Here is an 18,911-nt window from a genome sequence, read left to right as displayed (position 1 = left end):
CTGAAATGAGAGTTGCTGCTGGTATTCTTTGGCTTTGTATAAAACTTGTACCTATTATTCAACAGGAAAAGAATATAGTGCTTTTACAAAAACTAATTAAAGCACTAACAGCTGAATGGGGAGACCTGGATTCCAGTTCCTATTTCAGGCACAGCAGAGGCTCCCCTGCAGACTCCTCAGTCTGGTGGTTAGAGCCTGCTTATACGTGCACTTTCCCCTAGGGGGAAATGAGGACAAACCCTGGCTTTCCACATCCTTCTGACAGCTGGGATCTGGGGCAGCTCTGAGGGATGTTGCTACCACATTGCTTTTGGTGAGAAAATGCCTAATTTTCCTACAACATGACGGGGTACTAAAGTGCGTAGCTGTGTTCGTGCAGGAGCCAAGTCCCGAGGAGTGACTAAGCTATATGGCAGGCTGGGCGTGCTGGCTCTTCCACATCCCATCTTCAAGCACCCATAGGAAAATCCGTACCATCCAGTGCGACGCTGTGCGGAGGTCTGCGACCCTAAAGCAGGCACTGACCCAGGCACCAGCTCCACACGGCAGAGAGGAAAGCAATGCAATAAATTAGCGCACCAACTTTGGCTCAACACAACAGCTGCAGACAAAGCTCAGGAAGCAGTAAAAGAAAGATACCATGAAACAGACTGAAAGATAATTTGTAATTAATCACTTTTATACACGATGACGTAAAGCAGACTTAAAATTACAAAGAACTGGCCTGGCAATTGTAGCTTTAGCACACACTGTCATGGTTACTTCAAAACTGTCTATACACCACACACTAACAGGCTTAAAAGAGTGGAAACAGAACTTTTAAACCATTTGATTTTTAAATAAAGGAGGCTATTCGTGGCAATAATACTTTTGATGAAGGGTTCAGAGTCAACTGTAACTGATACATATGATTGATGTCCATAATAATTGCACACTTCTGTAATCCTTCCTCACCCGTAACAGTTTTGAGCTTACATTTTGGATATTATTAATACTCAGACAGAAATAACTTATGGACAATATCATGTTCTCAACATGGTTGAGAATTAATCTATTTTTGTAAAACTGTTTAAGAATGATGGATACTTTTTCCTGCTTGAGTAAACACTAGCTAATTCTCTAGACCTCCCATATCTGTTCATGAAAATCCAAGTCCAACTGATTTCATGGATATTTAAAGGATGGTGCCAAATACTGCATACACAAAGATGAATTTCTCCACTTGATAAAGATCTGATACCATTCATTACGTTGCTAACACTTCAGTACTGGAGTTTTGTTGGTTTTTAATTTGTAAGAGAGAACACAATGAATTTAGGAACAATGAAAAATGGAGAGAAAAAAAATGAGGCAGCTGAAATGTAGCTGTGGAAAGAGACTCCAAGTGAAAGTATCACGCTTATTTTTATTCTAGATAAGCAACAGGGCAGCTTGGAATAAACATGGATTGAAATTTTCTTCGTCTCTTTAATGAGTTCAGAGAGGCTAAACAAAGAGACAGAAGAGTTGAACATTGCTGTGTACAACACAGTAAACAGATTAAAATTTTATACCTGAGCAAAAAAGGAATTTAACTATTAACTACAGCATGCAGAATAACTGATAAGTTATCACATAAACCTAGCATACTGTTATTAGGTTACAGTCGTTCATTTGTTCTTAATTTTTACAAAGGCTAAAGATGGAAAAAGCTCCAAGACGAGATGAGTGTGTGACATAAAACCACAATAAGGAAAAGCACATTACCATCTAGCAGCCTTTCCAGAGGATCAAAATTATCAGCTGTTTTATTATCCAGGGAGAAAGCAGCAACAATTCAAAGCCTGTGGAGTTAATAACACGTTAGACATTTAAGCAGGTCCTGAAAATTAAAATATTGGCAGTTTATGAAGTGCTCACAGAAGAGCTGAGCCTGCATCCCCTGCCCTCACATGCTGCTTTAAAGCACTGTGTTTGTGAGCTGTTCCCAGGGCAGAATGAAAGGTAGGGACCTGCAGGGAATGACTGATCAGGTCACAGGCTTGCAAATTTCTCGCCAGCATAACCACAGCCCATTCTTAAGGAATGACTTTTTACCTCATTTGATTGACCAAGACCCACATTCCACTTTATGTAGAAACTTGACCTTTCTTCACATTGAATCTGTTGTTCGGGTGGTTTTGGGGTTTTTTTTTTTTCCTTTCTTTTTTCTTTTTTTCCCCTGATCCATTTCAAATGTTCTGGTTTGAAGTACTTCAGTACTTGTACTGAAGTACAAGTCAAAAAACAGTAACATATTTCTCTTCTTAATTCCTTTATCTTCGCAAAAGATGCCTGTGGGAGAGAAGGGGTTTGAAAAGTTTGAGCTTTAACCAGCACAGCCCATTTTCCGCAGACAGGCTTCATTCTCCTGTCAGACTTCTGCTCTACCTGATCTCCATATCCAATATAAAAATTACCTGCTCCCACCATCAGCATTCCTGTGCTACAAATCAGCCGTCTGCCTGCCTATAGCAAAACCGGCAAACTCTGCCTTTAGCCATTTAGACTTGTCAAAAAGAGATGGGAGGGATGGGAGCATCTCTTACCCTGTTAGAGACAGCCATAAACAAACGTCTCTCCTTTTTATTTCCTTACAGTTGTATAGTTACATACTCTTGAGGCCAATCGACTCCCCTCAAATCATACCACCTGCCTTGACTTCCCTGATACTTTTCTTTCAGCATTTATCAATAAAACTATGCATTAAAAATGCATGTGTCAAAATGGATTTATTCCTTTGTCCGCAACATATTCATTTCTTCTTTAAAGTCAGACATCTTAGACATTGGTAGGTTGTGTGAAAGAGTCTCCAGGGAACTGAATCCTCTTTGCTTCTAGTTTCTTCCTGGCTTTGAAAGCTGCTGATACTTCAGGGTGGATGGAGTCCAGCCGCTGTTCACACTGGAAGGCCGTGAGGAAGGCCGTCCTGTAGTTGTTATTCATCCAGCCATAGAGAAGGGGGTTAGCAAACGTTGAGCACATGGCAATGACATGAAACACTGTGTAGATCAGTTTGTACTCTTTCAGGTCTAATACCTGACTGTCAATGTCACTGACTAGCTGGAAGGTGTGAAATGGCAGCCAGCTGACGGCAAACACCACAACCACACACACCAGCATCTTGGTGGTTTTCCGCCGCCGGTGGTGGTAGTGGTCATTGCCCGCCCCAGGACTAACGTGGTTCTTGAGCTTGGTCCAAATACGGGCGTAGGCATAGGAGATGACTGCCAGAGGCAGCACGTACTGGATCAGGAGCATGGAGACGCTGTAGATGGTGCCATAGTTGAGTTGCCCCTCTCCTGGCCACTTCTCAGAGCAGACCACAATCTTGAAGTCGGGAATGATCTCAATCAGCGAGTACTCACGGAAGATGGCCAGAGGACTTGCCAACAGGGCACTGACTGCCCAGGCCACTCCTATAATCAGGAAGCTGATCCGCTTAGAGATTTTGCTTTCCAAGTGGTAGACGATGCAGCGGTGCCGATCCAAAGCAATCACAGTCAAAGTAACAGTAGAGACGTGCACAGCAAGAGCCTGGGCATAAGGCACCAGGTGGCACAAGACTGGGCCCAGCTTCCATTCGCCCAACAGTGTGTAAACCAAAGTGAAGGGCAGACACAATGTATTCACCAGCAGGTCAGCCACAGCCAGGTTGGCAATGAAGAAGTTAGTCACTGTGCGCATGCTTTTGAACTTGATGATCACGTGGATCACCAGGGAGTTTCCAATCACCCCCAGCAGAATGATGGAGCAGTAGGCAAAGATGAGGATTATCTGCACTTCAACTAGCGTTGTGCTGTCCTTCAGTTCTGGTTTAGGGTCCAGAGCCAATTCGTTGAGCGGTGTGGTGTATCTCGGCAAGTACAGCTTGGTGAACAGCTCTGCTTTCGTTTCATCTGTCTGGTTTTCTTCGCCTGCTGCTTCCAGGGGCCCCATCCTTGCAGCAGCCTGGTCTAAGCAACAGAGATGTCCCTGAAAACAAAACAGTACAAGAACACGTGGAGAAATCAGCCCGCGGTGGCCAAGACAAGAAGTAATGAGCTAAAGCTACAGATCTTTCCTCCTCTAACCGACGTTCTACATCTCAGGATTAAGAGAAGATCTATCTTAATATATTTAAATTCTGTTGCCCTTACATTTGAAGCCTGATCCTGTAATATTATTCAGGCATGACTCCTGCTGAAAATTGGGACAGATTTCAAAAGCATTTCAAAGACAAAGTTTGCCTAAGTAAATGCAGAGGGATTAAGATCCTGCTGGGTAGTATATCCTTTTTTACAATCCACTACCTAAAACTACTGCTGATTTAGCACAAAACTTCCATTAATACCTATGGGAATTCTACATGGAACGGCACCATCCAGACTGTTATTAGCATAATGATCTTCCAGCTTTTCCTTAATGGAAGGTGTTTCCTTTAAATAGTTACTAAATTCTTATAGGTTTATGTCCCTCCTTAATACCAGAGAACTAATTACTGAGGTCTTTCTTTAAGAAACTTTCTTTTAGGGAAGTTTGTGCCACAAGGCAAGAAAAAATACCACTCTAACAGAACTGAAATGATAGCATTTCTCTGAAATGACTGTGTAACCTATTCATGCTGAAATTAACTCAAGAAACAAGTAAAACTCCGTTATACATAATATTTCTTCTCTGTGTAATGTTTAAGAAAACACAGCTCCTTGGAGGCTGCCAATCAGGGATTCATTTCTGACTGCAGTCATAGAGAAGAGCACATCATTCCCCTGCTGACGTCAGAAAGAATTTCACCATTGGCATCAAGATCACATTTTGTTGCCTTCCCTACACAGGCTGAGTCAAATTCTATGCTGCCCTAAGACTTCAGTAGGCACGTATGGATATATGGATGTTTTGCAGTTAATTGCTGACTTGGACTTCAATCCTATGTAAAACGTGCATGTCCCCATGCAGACTGCCCAGACGATGGGTGGCATGCTGAGCGAGCACTGTGCACCTGGGGACTCCTCGGCTTGACCTGGGAAGATACTAAGAAATTCCCAGTGCCCAGTGGGCTCACCGAGAAAACACCACTGTTTGCCACTGAGGGGAAAGCCAAACCTGAGTTACTAACTCTACTTTCCCATTCATACATTCCCTAAGGAAAGCAAAAGTAGAGAAGAAATGTCACTTCCTTGCCATCAGGTGTTACACATAGCTTAATCCATCTCAAATTCAGGTCTGCCTAAAGACAGTCTAGCTATTCATGCCTTTGGTTTCAATGGTGCTTTTTAAAATTATCTTTTTTTTTTTTTTTAAATCAGACCCACTTCATTGTAGGTTTTCATCCCTATATCTGTCACCATTAACACCTACCAATGATATCCTTAGGTGTGATTTCCTGAATGAGAAACAAGAGTTGTCTACTAGCAGGTGACTGAGCCCTTTGTGTTTGCTTGCATCCCACAATATCCCAAAGAATTTCTCAGTGCAAGTCCCTTTTGCGAAAGCAACAGATCGACTGCATGAACTGAAAGGCATTTTTCCCCCAACTAAACGGCTCAGAATTATGCTATACTATTTAGTCTACATTTACTGTACAATTAATAGTGTAAGCCTGAGACGTGAAACACTGTGAGATAGGTAGCTGAGATGTGCCAGCTGTTCGTACAAGCTTACCCTGCAGTTTTTAGTAGTATAATCAGTTACCAACTACTAGCCTAAGCATGGGTGGCAGGAAGGGATTCTTCATCGATACACCTTCAGTCCACCAGGTTAAAAATGTAAGATATCCACCACAACTTGCACAGCCAAGGCTTCGCAGAAGTTCAGAACTCTGCTGAGCTTTTTCGTTCAACCTACACCCAAGAATTATGCTTGCATATATTATTAGAGTAGAGATTTCGTGAGGTCTCAGGACTGTCAGGTGCTCCAAAATGTCATAATTTTTTCAGAGCAAAATAAGAGCAGGTCATATTTACACATTGTAGTAAAAGAGTGAGAGGGAAGGCAAAATTTCCCTTCTTTGCCATGAATTCAGGGAGGAGGATGTAGCTCAGCCAAAAAATGTAGCATCCCTTTGTTCTCAAAAATACTTTCACCTGTTTCTCTAATCCCTGACTTTCTATTGATTCCTACTTCCAACCCCTGTTTTTAGCAAAGCCTTCTTTTGTTCTGCCACTTTTATTGTATTTGTTACTGCCCTGTTTGGGCTGATGAAAGGCATTTTGGTCTTGTCAATAAGACAAAGCTGAGGGAGGGAGGGAGGAGGGATGACCAGGGTTTCAAGCAGAGATGAGCTGGCGTGTCAGCAAGCGATGAAATAAATTGGTCAAGTTTGACATTGTCGGTGGGACAGTTAAGTGGGCAAAGAATCAGCTGCTGTCAGAGTATGGGGGAAAACTGAGGTGGCACTGCCTCAGGTAGTGTTTGACAGGACCCTTTCTGCTCTTCTGTGGTATCAACTCTCCAGCTGATGATGGCATTTACTTGCACACCTTGCATACCGCACAGCACTGGGGGGTTTTTTCCATTTTTTTTTTTCCCCCAAGCAGTCAGATCCTCAGGGGTGGGCATCAAATTGCATCTAACTTTTGGCAGAGGAAGGCCCATAGAGGATTTACATCGGTTCTGAGAGCAAGTAAGCAAAAAGAACGAAATACGTGATTACATTAGCAAGCAGCATTTCCATCAGGACCGCAGTGCCTGCGCTGGGGAAGGGTTTGGGGGTGCTCGAGGGGAAGGTGGGGGCAAGCGTGCCTCTGGGGTGCCGCCGCTGCCCTCCCGCTCCCCGGGCCCCCTGCCCGGGGGACGCCACCCCTCCCCGGCCGCTGCGGGGAGCCCGCCCGTACCCCACGCCGGCCGCGCTCCTCCGTCCCCCGCTTCCCATTTTGACCTCCCTCCCGCCCCGGGGAGGCGAGCGTGGCCACCGCCGGCTATTGCCACAGCAGCCGCTCTCCAGGGCAGGGCAGGGCAGGGCAGGGCGGGGAGCGGAGCCCCCTCGCCCCGCAGAGGGGCGGCTGCTCCCGCCTCCCCCGGCCCGGCCCGGCCCGGCCCCCCGCCGCCGCCCTCCCCTCGCACACTCACCGCGGCGGCCCTCTCCTCCCCGGCGATGGGGCAGCGGCGCGGCGCGGTGCGGTGCGGTCCGTCGAAAGTTTGGAGGCGCCGGCGGCGGCGGCCCCCGCATGCCGGGGGGGGCGGGACTGGGCGGGAGGGGGCGGCCCGGCCCCGCCCGAGCCCTTCCCCGGGCGGCGGGGCCGGCGCCGCAGCCGCAGCCGCAGCCGCGGGCGGGCGGGACGCGGCTCCGCCCGCTGGGCTCCGGGCGCGGGGAGGGGGGCTCCGGGCAGCGCTGCCGTCGTGTGCCGGCCCCGTCTCGCTGAGCAGGCAGCAGCCCCAGCGCTGCCGGCGTGAGCAAGCGGGAGCTGGAGGAGGGGGGACGGGGGCAGGTCCCGAGCTGGTGCAGGCGCCTCGCTCCTGAGCCTGCTTCCTAGTTTTCCCAGTCCCCAGACTGCCTTCTGGAGCAGTGTAAAGGGGGTGCCTCTGCTTCAAACAACTGCTGAAATCCTTGTTACAAGCACCCCAGCTTGCACAGATTTACTGTTCCTCATAAGAAGATGTGGATGTTGCCAGAGCAGGTGTAAGGATGAATAAAGCATTTACATATTCTGTCAAGAGCAAAATAAAAGATCGCATATTTATTTACAAGGCTGCAAAGGTAAAGACTACAGCTGCTGTATTTATTTAGTTCTAAATTCAGCAACCTTTCAAAAAAGCTCTTGCCAGCCAGCTCAACTGAGGACTAGCTCCAGCCAGCATTGCTGCCCTTCTGGTAGGGTCTAGCTTCATTAAATCCATCAGTAGGTTCTACTTAGTATTTTGTTGTGTGCCTGATGCCTCGCTCCCAGGCATAACTTCTGAGGTTCAAGGGAGTGTCTTCTCAGTGCATAGTTGGAGGGCCTGATTCACCAAACGGTGCTTCAGCCCAAGTTGTTGCTCCCAAGAACTGGAACCGGGAGACTTTGCTTACTCTCTGGCTACAGCACTGATGCTTGGACAATTCCCATCCCAAACCTTGCAGAAGCTGCTATCCAGAACAGGAATGCTCCTTTACTTTCTGCCACTTAGGTAAATTTGCATTAATATTTCAGGTAGTTTCAAGGATCGGCAACCTTATCTTTCCTCTTCTGTCCTCCTTTTCTTGCAAAGGAGTCTCTGAACAAGAGCTCTTCCTTTGTCAAAGGTCATGTTCCTTACTTTGGTTATAGCTCAATATTATGCTCTTAACAGAGGACAGAATATAAATGGAGTATCAAGGAGTAACTTCAGCGATTTACAGTTGTTTTTGAAATTCAAAACATGACTTGAGAACCCCCTTAGATATTTACTAATTCAGGTTATCTCTTCACGAAGGGCCTTGCTCTTAGTCCTTCAGCACTTCTGAGACTGTTAATGGAATGCTCCTAGCTTGTTGCAAAATAGATTTCTTTGATGACTAAATAAGAGCCAGGAGTTTCAATTCTCCTACCCCTGTTTATTTCATTTCCCAAGTCAACTTAATTGTAGGATTTATTTTTTGGTCTACCAGCAGATATAAATGCATGCCATGAGCTGTAGTAATTAGAGTGCTTGTATAATATATGGCTGTAACAGCCTGCAGTTATTCCCTTTCCTTCTCTTACAAATAGTCAACAGTGGTGTTTCAGTTATCTCGGGGGTGTTACTATTGTGCCCTAGTCCGCACACTCTTTCTACCTTAACATATATTTTTGCTGCTCCTAATGTCTTGGAGAGTGTAGTGAAATGCTACAAATCTACAATCTGTCCAGCTCAGGATCCCATAGCTCAGGAAAGGCTGTTCCTTACCTTCACTCCCAAACTCCTGGAAAAGTCAAGAAGATGTGCAAGTTCCTAGAAGCTGTTAAGCCAGTGAGGGTTGGCTTCCCACGCAAGGGAGGGAAGGTGTTATTTCCTGTTACAAGATGATTCTGTGTTCAGGCACAACTGAAATGGTTCATGGAAATGCGTTTCCAATAAACAACAGGAGTTTTTATTGCTCATAAAAGAGTCGAATTTCAGGACCCCGTAAACACCACCTTGAACCAAAACCTTGAAAACACTAACATCAAGGGCAGAAAGAGTCAAGCAGCAAATGGGCTGTTCAATATGAAATGTGCTGCTGGGTGACCACCTCCAAAACAACTGTGGATACTTTTCTTTGTGTGCACTTAAATTTCCGTCCCGTAAACCATGACAAGCCATGAGTCATTGAGTCACAGAACCAGATGGTTCTGTGTTCTGGTTCCATATGTTGGATGGAACTTCCAGAGGTCGTCTTGTCCAACCTCATGCTCAAAGCAGGTACAGGTGTAGCAGGTTGCCCCAGGCTATGTCTCCAGGAGAGTTTTGAGTATCTCGAAAGTGAGAGATACTGCCCTCACTGGGCAGCCCATCCCAGGATTTGACAACTCTCACAGTACGACAAAATTTCCTTGTATCAAGTCAGAGTTCCCCATGTTCCAGCTTATACCAAATGCCTCTTGTCCTAGCCTCATGCTCCTCCTGGCAGTTGTGGACAGTAGTTAGAATTCCCTTTAGCCCTGGCTTCTTTAAGGCTCAACAAACTCAGTTCCCTCAGCCCTGCTTTGAATGTTATCTGGTCCAGCCCCAATCATCTTCGTGGTCCTTTGTCGGACACACTCCAATCTGTCAATGTCTTTCTAGCACTGGAAGTCTCAAACTGGACCCAGAACTCCAGATGTGGTCTCACAACTGGTGAATAGAGAGGAATAGTCACTTCTCAACCTGTTGGCTACACTCTTGTTATGTCTTGATTTAGGCTGTAAGTTAGGCTGTGTAAGTGGGCTTCCACTAAATAAATGAGCTACGTGAACTTTAAATCCCAGCTTCCTATTTAAGGCAAGCCTATAAATGAGCTTTTTCTGTGAATATGTATATGTACTAAGGTAAAATACAGATAGTCTAGCTTAACAGCTTGAAAAAAATATCTGTTGGACATATGTTGTTTCTGCTGTAACTCACACTTACGGAGTATGGCAGGGTGTAAGAAATTTGATATACATAGCTTATCTCTGGCAGTATCTGTTAAACTCTCTTTACTGTTAGAAAATTGTCTTGTCACATTCTGTCCAACATAAAGTTTTTTCAGAGGGAATAATAAGCATTTCTGCCAGCTCCTCAGAAGGTTACCAATTCTCAGGAGCAAAAGAAAGGTCTGCATGTAGTACCCAGACTTGAAGCAGTAATGGCTTTTGTTTCAATCGTAGAACTAGGAAAGAGTTGCCAGTCTGCCCATGAATTGTCCAACATGAGACTTGCTGGAGCGGCAAATAAGGCTTGATGAATATCAGCAAGACAGAAGAGGCAGCAGCTCTCCCATCCCCTGTCCCCAGACAATGTTCTCCTTATTTCATTTACCGTAAGGAGTGAATTTAAAAGAAACCACTGCCCCTTAAGCACTGACCTTTAAAAGCAGTGCTGTGCTGCATGCCGCTCACTTGAGCCAAACTCTGCCAGTCCCTAATCATGCAGATTTTCCTGGAGTGAGTCAGGTTTTAGGGAACGGAGCGTTCTACGTAACACGGACAATCCTTTAAAAATAAAATGAAAAGAAAAACAATAATACCTGAAAACATGACCTTGAAAGAGAATATCTGTCTTGAATCTTTTATATGGTGCCAACACGGAGATCATATAGCATAAAATTATACAGGACAAACATTTTTCTTGCTTAAAAGGCCAGAGCAAAAGTGTTTAAGTAGCTAAAGAATGAAGCTTCTTCTTATATAGACCTCTGAACATTTTGGAATATGTTCATAAACTGTCGTTTGTTCTCATTCCCTTTTGGTTTAGATTCAGTCCCACAGGTTGAATTCTACCTATGTCTCTTTTTCAAATGCAGTAATAAGAAATTGCTGTATGCATAAACAAGTGTAATCAATCTGCCTTGGATGACTAAGGGGATAAATACAAACCAGAGGGGAATGTGAGAAATTGGTAGATATGTGTAAGTACCAACTTCAAGTGGCTAACAGCGGTACTTCACAGCCAGTGCCGGTTAAACAGTGAGTTTACTGCCTGTAGTTCAAAAACTAATACCACCAAAGGCTCAATTCAATTGCCTGCTTGCTCACACACTGTGACTGAGTTCGGCACTGTTTCCACATAAGACAAGGCTGCAGAGCTGAGCACTGTGTTTCAAACATGGTCTTCTCAAAGCATCGAGCGCATTGCTGTACACTTTTGTCATTCAAAGAAAGTTAAAACTGTAAAGTCAAGTAGCGCACCCAAGAAATGACAGATTTAAAGTTGCCCCTTTAACACCAATACAGCTGTTTGTGTTTACATAAGTATGATACAGTCTTTAAGCAACCAGTCACATTATTTTTCTTCAAGGTCACTGTTTATGCTGTAAGTAAATTCTTGGTATTTCTTTATATTCTCAGTATACATTTTTCCATCTCAATCATTCTCTTTACCAACATGCTATCCTTTCTCTGCAGAGAATATAGAAATTGTCATTTCTTCATAGGTTTTCTATGGTCTTTTCAGTACTAAACGTCACCCAGAACTACTCAACCTTTATTAAGATCTACTTTCTATCATCTGGAATTCAAAGAGGCTGACCAAACACTTAAATGGATTTAAAAATATAAGCAATAAACCATTTTGCTGTATTTTTTGTTGCTCACACTTTAGACAATTTTTCTTTAAACTCATGAAATCCTATTTTTTCATAATTCCACTTCTCTTTAAACACAGAGATTTCTGTAAACTCTATAATGTAATGTGGAAAGTGACGCTTCATTAAGGTATTGAAAGTTTGCTATACAACCAGCTGTTGCCATTTCTAAAGAGTTTTTAGATGTTCCCAAAGCAAGCATAGTCTGTTTATTTTTAGAGCCTTCATAATAGAAAATAGATTCTCACATATAGCTTAGAGCTTGAATATCATACACTCTTCGGTCCTCAGTTTCCGGTAGCTGGGAAAGCAATATATCTCTAAATAGTTTCCAAAAGTGAGTCAACTATATCTACTTGGTGTATGCTTGCTTGTACGTCAGTTATTGCTAATTCTGGAAATCCTCGGCTGTTACAAGCAGCAATGCCACTCACCCTTTGCTTTGCCTAAAAGTTATTCTTGTAACAATTTTGAAAAGTTAAGTGTGTTCACTTAAAACTTAATTGGATGGTCTTCAAGTTCAGTTTTTGACATGCCAATGAAATCCGTGGAAGTGTTGAATGAATTGTCTTTGGGACAAACAGAACTAAGCTGGAAAGATGGAAACCTTTGTCTTGTTTTTATTCCCCCTCTCCAAGTTACATTTCTTAGAATGTAGAAAACTGATCATAAAGTTTACATACATTCTCTTCTCCTTGTAGAGAGTACATAGAGCGTGCAGCTGACTATGCATTACTCAGAAATACATTTTAGTGAGCTTATTTTTCAAAAATATCCATATGATTTTTTTTGGTTACAATTTGATACTCTTTTCATGAGAAAGGAACTTTCTCAGGTTGCTCTTAAGCTCAAGGAAATGTGTCACCTTTTGACCCTTTGTGAGCCAGCCTACAATGAGATGCAGATGATTGTTGGTATGGTTGGCATCTAGGTCCTGAAGAGATGCTTGGAAGAATCAATATGGATAGGATAACCTATTGGAAATTAAATTATTTTGTTGAATAATGGCATCCATGAGTGAAGTCAGCCTTTCTCATAGTGTACAACACAATGCTGTCTGATATGTAATGCCATGTAAAACACATCATGTTCATTGTGAGCATAAATCTAAGATGCAATTAAAAACGATTTCCAGTAATTTATGGAACTATGTCATCTGACATTAAAAAATGTTTTTTTCACTTGCAGTTCATAGGACAGTGGCACGATCGCTAAGAGCCAAGTGAGTATCCTTCCCACATGTTGTTGAAAGTGAATTCTCATAAGTTTTCAGCACATTATTTCAGTTCATTTTTTCACATTTACACAGAATTTGCAAGCTGTGCTAAACCACTCACTGGCTTCATCCAGAGTCATTCTGTACCTCTATGTGGCATTTCAAGAAATAATGCCATTTGGTAGCAATACGTGGCATTAAATTCATGGATTTCATTTGTAAGCATTTTTTGTCCTTGAGAAGTTACTTCAATTGCTGAAGAAGTGAAAAAGGAACACTTTCCATACCTATTATCACTTTGAGTCATTTTAAAAATGAAGTACTTACTTACTGTTTCTTTTGTGCACTCTGTCACACTTTTGGAACTTCTGAAGGACATCTGTTCTAGGCTAAATGCAGCAAACCTGTACAGTCCTCTTCTTGAACTGCAATCATATGACTCATACACTAACATCTAGAAACGCAGAAAAGCTTCAGCTGCTCCATCTTCTTCCTTGCTGATACACCGACAGGATACTTTCCATTACAGGTGCCACGTCTGCTACTGTAGTGAAACTTTACTGTCCCATTTTTGACTGACGGCACTGTTTGTGAACAAGCTAAGCTTGTCAGCCTAGCTTCACAAGGTTGAAAAAGTGCTCTGATACTTTTATAAAGAGTCTGCCTCCCACTCGGAATTGAACTGGCAGTTTTCTAAATGAACTCTTCGTTTTCCTTTGTTAATTGCCTGTGATTCACACCCACATTTTGCAGACATTGATGGCATTTTAATTGCTAAGGGTATTTTGGGATGGAGGAGAGGGGATGGGAAGAGGCTTGGGAATAAAGTGGGTAGGGGTTTGGCACGTTTGGAAGGCTAACTGGTCTGCGATTGCACACAGCTACGAGATCAGCAGCCAGAGCACCATCTGTGCACACAGCTTATCCATACTGCCCAGCTTCGGCACAAAGGAATGTGTCAGCTCCCGCTTTCCCAGATCAGCTGAAAGCCTCCTTCGTGCTCCAGTGAAATTCTGCAACCATTCCCTGGAGATCTAATCCCTTCGCCCAGCAAGTCTGACGGGCACAGCCTTCCTTCGGCAAGAAGCTCTTCCTGCAGCACTGCTTTCACAGGTTGGAGCTGGGAACGTTCAGCTGCTCTTCAGTGTCATCTCCCTGCCCTGCAAGTTGCAGAACGATCATCTCAGCGTCCTGGGGAATGGTAAGAGTTATATGACCCCCCATAGAAATGTAAAAGCATCTCAAGAGGCTGTGTGTGGCTGTCTATGGCAGAGGTGTTTGCATCTGAGCTAGTTGTCCTAGACTCCCTTTGCAGTCAGGAGAGAGCTACTTACTCTAGCAGGTGGGGTTTAAAACTTGATTCATCCCCTCCTAAAACAGATACTTGGGTTTGGTCAAATGAATTGCACCCTAAACACCATCAACTGTTTACAAGACCTTCTCTGACTATAGTGGGAACCTCAGCAGCTCGTTCCTTGTACACTGTGGGTACCTAAGCTTCAGCGAAAGGAATTCTACCTGTCGCTCCTGGTATCGTGGTGACATGTGAGTAGATTTTCTCATCATCAGTGTCTGGACTGGAATCCAGTATATGAGTAGCTGTTCGCCAGACCCTCAGAGACATTTAAACGCCTAGTGTCCATTGATTTCCGGTACACAAATGATACAAGATTTGGGCCTTAATGCTTTGCAGATTGTATCGAATTTGTCCTTGCAGAATCTCTGTGCGATATTCTCCTTGTTGTGCATAAAGAAGGGGGGCTTGTCTGCATGGGGGAGCTGGCCAAAATAGCTCTCCCAGAAAAGTTTCTGACATAGACTCCTGTCTCCTAAATATTATTTACTGTGTTCCAGAACAAAAGATCTATATGACAAGACCAAAATTATCGAACACAGGAAAAAAATTGTTTATTTTCATCTGTAAACCCATACTGACCTCCATATAAGTTTTTGTCATGTTGGCAATCTTACACTTTCGCACAGCTCTCTAGCTCTTTAGTTAACAGTGTAGATGATGGCAGGTTTAGATGGATCTGCCATTACATGAAGTTAACACCACACATTCCTATCAACAGGTTCCAGTGAGGAGACTCAGGAAAAGCAGATTTCTCTACAGATTCTGCAGCAGAGTTTTGCTGAGTGACTAGAGACCACTCTGCTTCTGTATATCTCCACACATCCTGTCTCTTTTTCTATTATGTACAAAAAATCTAGTCCATGGCTCTCACCAATCCACGCTCCCCCTTTCTTCCAAAATCTTCCCTGTGATTCTCGCTTTCCTCCGGCATTGATTCCTGACAGTCAGGACATTCCCATCCATTTCTACCTTCTTTCATTCCTATCACCTTCTTCCCAACCTCATCTTACCCACAAGTTCCTGTACATACCTATTTCTGCTGTTGATCTCCCCTTCTGGGGATATCAGATGCACTCTTGTCTCTTCTAATAGCACATTTTGTTCACCATCAGAAAAGAAGAAAATGGTGTTAATGTTTGTGTGTGAGAAGAAAAAAGATCTTCTTTATGTTTGTCTTTACCTTTGCCTCACTACAAAATTTGAGAGCAAAATTTGGCACATTGCTTCTTTACCACCTCATTTCTCTCCTCAGCAAAGATGAATTGCCATGTAGTTTTGCATGTTTTTAGCATTATAGTCCTGCTCTTTATAGTGCAAATATATCTGGCCTACTTAGTGAGAAAGTAGTGAATACCATTAACAGGAATTAAGATAAATTCTTAGGTAATTTTTGTTAGATTTTCTACCACCTTATGACATCTTAAAGAAATCATACCTTATGAAAAAGTCAATTGCTTAACTGATTTGCCTTGTCAGAGACAAAAGGCAGAGGCATTGAACAAAATAACTTTATTTTTTCTCCCAGAAGTCCAGAACATTTTCTCTTATACTGTGAAGCTAACTATCAGCATGACCATTATACCCTAACCTACAAACAGGTTTCTGAAGGAAATTAGCTTTCCCTTAAACCTAATGGGAACTGGGTATCTGTCTTCATAGCCACCACTGAAAATGCTAACCTCACAATTTTAAATTATTTGTATTCTGGCAGAGGCTTGCACTTGGTAGTTTCTCAGGTAGGTATTATTTCTGACCATTCAGCAACTGACCAGAACAGGCACCCCCATGCCAAAAAAAAACGGTCAGTTCTGTGTATCAAGGGGCTGCTTTTCCCCAGAATGGATTTTTTTTTCAATACCTTACCTCATCCTCTCAGAGCTTACAAATACGAGTCAGACTATGAAGCATGCAGAACATAGCACAAAAAAGTATTTGCTAGGTTAAAAATAAGTATGAATCTGCCTGACCTCTGCACAAGTCCAAGAGTAAGTGGGAGCTGCTATTGGGAACTTCTGTGCTGTATTTTCAGACCAGCTTGTGACTGAATGTTCTAAATTACAGAAAAATCATCAGTGTAAAGAAACTTGACTTGCAAACTATTTACTTACTTTTTTGGAGTCGTCTTGCATTTTGAGTACCTTGTGCCTGGAGGCATAAGGCCTATAGCTTACTCCTTGAAATGTTAAGGGCTGCTAAGCAAACCTCAGCTCCTAAGAAGAACACAGGAGTGAAAGGTTTTATTCTGTTTCCACTGAAAATAGGGCTAAAATTGATGCCAGGTGTGAACAGGGGAGAGCAGGACTTCTAGACAGGGAAGCTGTTTGGTCTAGGCTGCCTCTAGGAGCTACCAACATGGAACGTGTTCCTCTTAGAAATCCTGAAATTGCCTAGCTTAAACATACCCTTCCGTGTCTCCTCTTCACCTTTATTGCAGTGAAAACATGTTATTTTTTGAAAGAACCCTAAGCATCAAATATTGTTTTGCAGAGACACTTTGCAATACAAGGCAACAGATCAATGAGCTTGAAGACAAAAGTGCTTCGCTGCGCTCAAATTTCTCTGTAGGCAAAATCAGTCGAGGCTTCAGCCTCTTGCTACAGCAGTGGCTCACAGCATCCACAATCCATCACCTCTCACCTTGTTACCAAATGCAGTAGGCATGTGCATCTCCTGTACCAACCTTTATTTGGAGGTGTCCAACCGAGTTTGATTGTCAAGGAAATCTACAATAGTTTTACTATTGCAATATTGTAATAAAGTACTAATATTTACTAGTGAAAAATATTCCCTTTGTTGGTTATGCTTCTTTGTGAACTTTTACACAGCATAATAGAAAGAACACTTTTAGTTAAGAAAAATGTATGTTTAAGAGAGATGACACACTCAGTTCTCTGTCTTTTTGCATGGTAAACTCAGTAGAATAATGTAGTAATGCAGGGATATAGTGTGCTATAGTATTAAACATTATTTTGTAATAATTCCCATGTCAAATATAATTATTAATTTATAGATATAAATAGAACAAGAGTCTGCATTGTGTCTTTCTGTGGAAGATATCTGTTTATACTGAAGAAGGTTCATGTTAGTAAAAACTTTAATGTATCATGAAATTAATAAATAATTCCAAGCATAGTGAAGAGGAGAAGAAAGCTGCAAACTTAGAAACCAGGTTTATGGGAGCTTTACACGTGCCAGACTTTGGGTTATTACTATTTTGTTAATCCTAGGTGAGCTCAGCCCACAAACTTCTGATGCTGTACAAATAAATCTGCCAGTACTACATTGGTGGACTATTAATTGGTTCCAGAAATGAAAAGTTGTACAAGGTATCTATATATCAGTTATATTTTATTCAGGTTTTTGACAAACCCCTGCCAAATAGCAGAACACTACTGAAGAAAAGAAGTTGCCATGGGGCTGATGCTTATATGAATTGAAAGCTGCCTAGAGAGTAGGGAGCGAAGGGATCCATTGTCACTTTTCAGGATGAAGAATAGTAAGCAGTAGAGTCTCTTAAGGAATGAGTTTTATTTAAGCTCTTCATCAATGACCTGCAGAAGGAAGGGGTACAGAAATAAGTCTCAGTTTGCAGATAATACCGAACTCCTTCAGGGAGTCAAATGACACACCCACGCGTGGGAAGGAGCCCTAGAAAGGCAATGCATAGCTGAGCGAGGGCAGTAAAAACTGGCAGATGAGCTCCTGTGTAGATATATAGTGCATCTAGGGAGAATAATCTAAGCCATGCTTACACGGTGCTGAACTGAAAACTGGCAGCTGCAGCTCAGGAAAGAGACCTGGGGGTCTCTGAACTCATCTGCTCAAAATGCAACAGCAGCCAAAAATGCGAACTAAATTTTGGGTGTTCTCAGAAAGGATGGTAAGAACAAACCAGAAAGTATAAAACCTTGGTGCATCCACATCTTGAACATTGTGTACAATCCTATTTCCACATTTTAAGAAGGACATAGGGAAATTAGAGAAAACGCAGAGAAAAGCAACTAAGATGATTAAAGGGATGGGGCAGCTGCCTTTACAGAAAATCAGAAAAGGCTGGGACTTTTCATGATCTTATCCCTCCCCCAGGCTGAATGGGACATGGTAAAGGTTTATAAAATCATGAAGGCAGTGAGTAAAGCCAATACAAAATTCTTATTTTTCAAGTCCTGCGGTGTCCTATGGGCACTCACTGAAACTAGTTGGAGAGCAGTTTAAAACCTGCAAAAGAAAGTCCTGTTATTTTAATACCACAGGTCACTGCCTGCTCTGCCTTCTGGAATCTGATGTTACAGGAGGCTGTGGAGGCCCACAGTACCAGCAAGTTTAAAAAGGTGAAAGCAGACAAATTCCAGGGCAGTAGGTCCATAAAGAGATGCTGAAAGGAAGAAGCAGGAATGTGCTCACTCGCATCCTTGGTGCAGTGGCGGTGGCGGTGGCAGGTGCTGGAGGAATATGAGGGGGATGGACTGCAGACAAGCAGGCTCATGAGTTGTCCCCGAACAGCATTTCCTCTTGCCACTCTTGGAGAGTAAATGGACGATTAGTTTGACCCAGAAGGCCATTTTCTGTGTTGTCATGAAAATAAGACCCTGCACTCCTTTGCTAGAGCTTAAAGCTGCCACTTCAGAGTTATTTCCACCCATTTAATTTTGATTGCCTCT

General features: G+C 43.0%; 1 protein-coding gene across 1 annotated transcript; it reads right to left on the bottom strand.

Moving 5' to 3' along the window:
* Nucleotides 1-2,799: 2,799 nt before the first annotated feature.
* Nucleotides 2,800-3,957, bottom strand: NPY2R (neuropeptide Y receptor Y2; the record flags this gene model as incomplete). Its single annotated transcript, XM_082315532.1, has 1 exon — nucleotides 2,800-3,957. The coding sequence occupies one exon, from the start codon at nucleotides 3,955-3,957 to the stop codon at nucleotides 2,800-2,802; it is 1,158 nt and encodes a 385-aa protein (XP_082171658.1).
* Nucleotides 3,958-18,911: the final 14,954 nt, after the last annotated feature.

The sequence above is a fragment of the Platalea leucorodia genome, assembly GCF_965183815.1.
Source record: "Platalea leucorodia genome assembly, chromosome: 6".
NCBI classification, from domain to species: Eukaryota; Metazoa; Chordata; class Aves; order Pelecaniformes; family Threskiornithidae; genus Platalea; species Platalea leucorodia.
The sequence above is the reverse complement of the archived record's forward strand: the minus strand, read 5'-3'. Positions and strand labels throughout refer to the sequence as shown.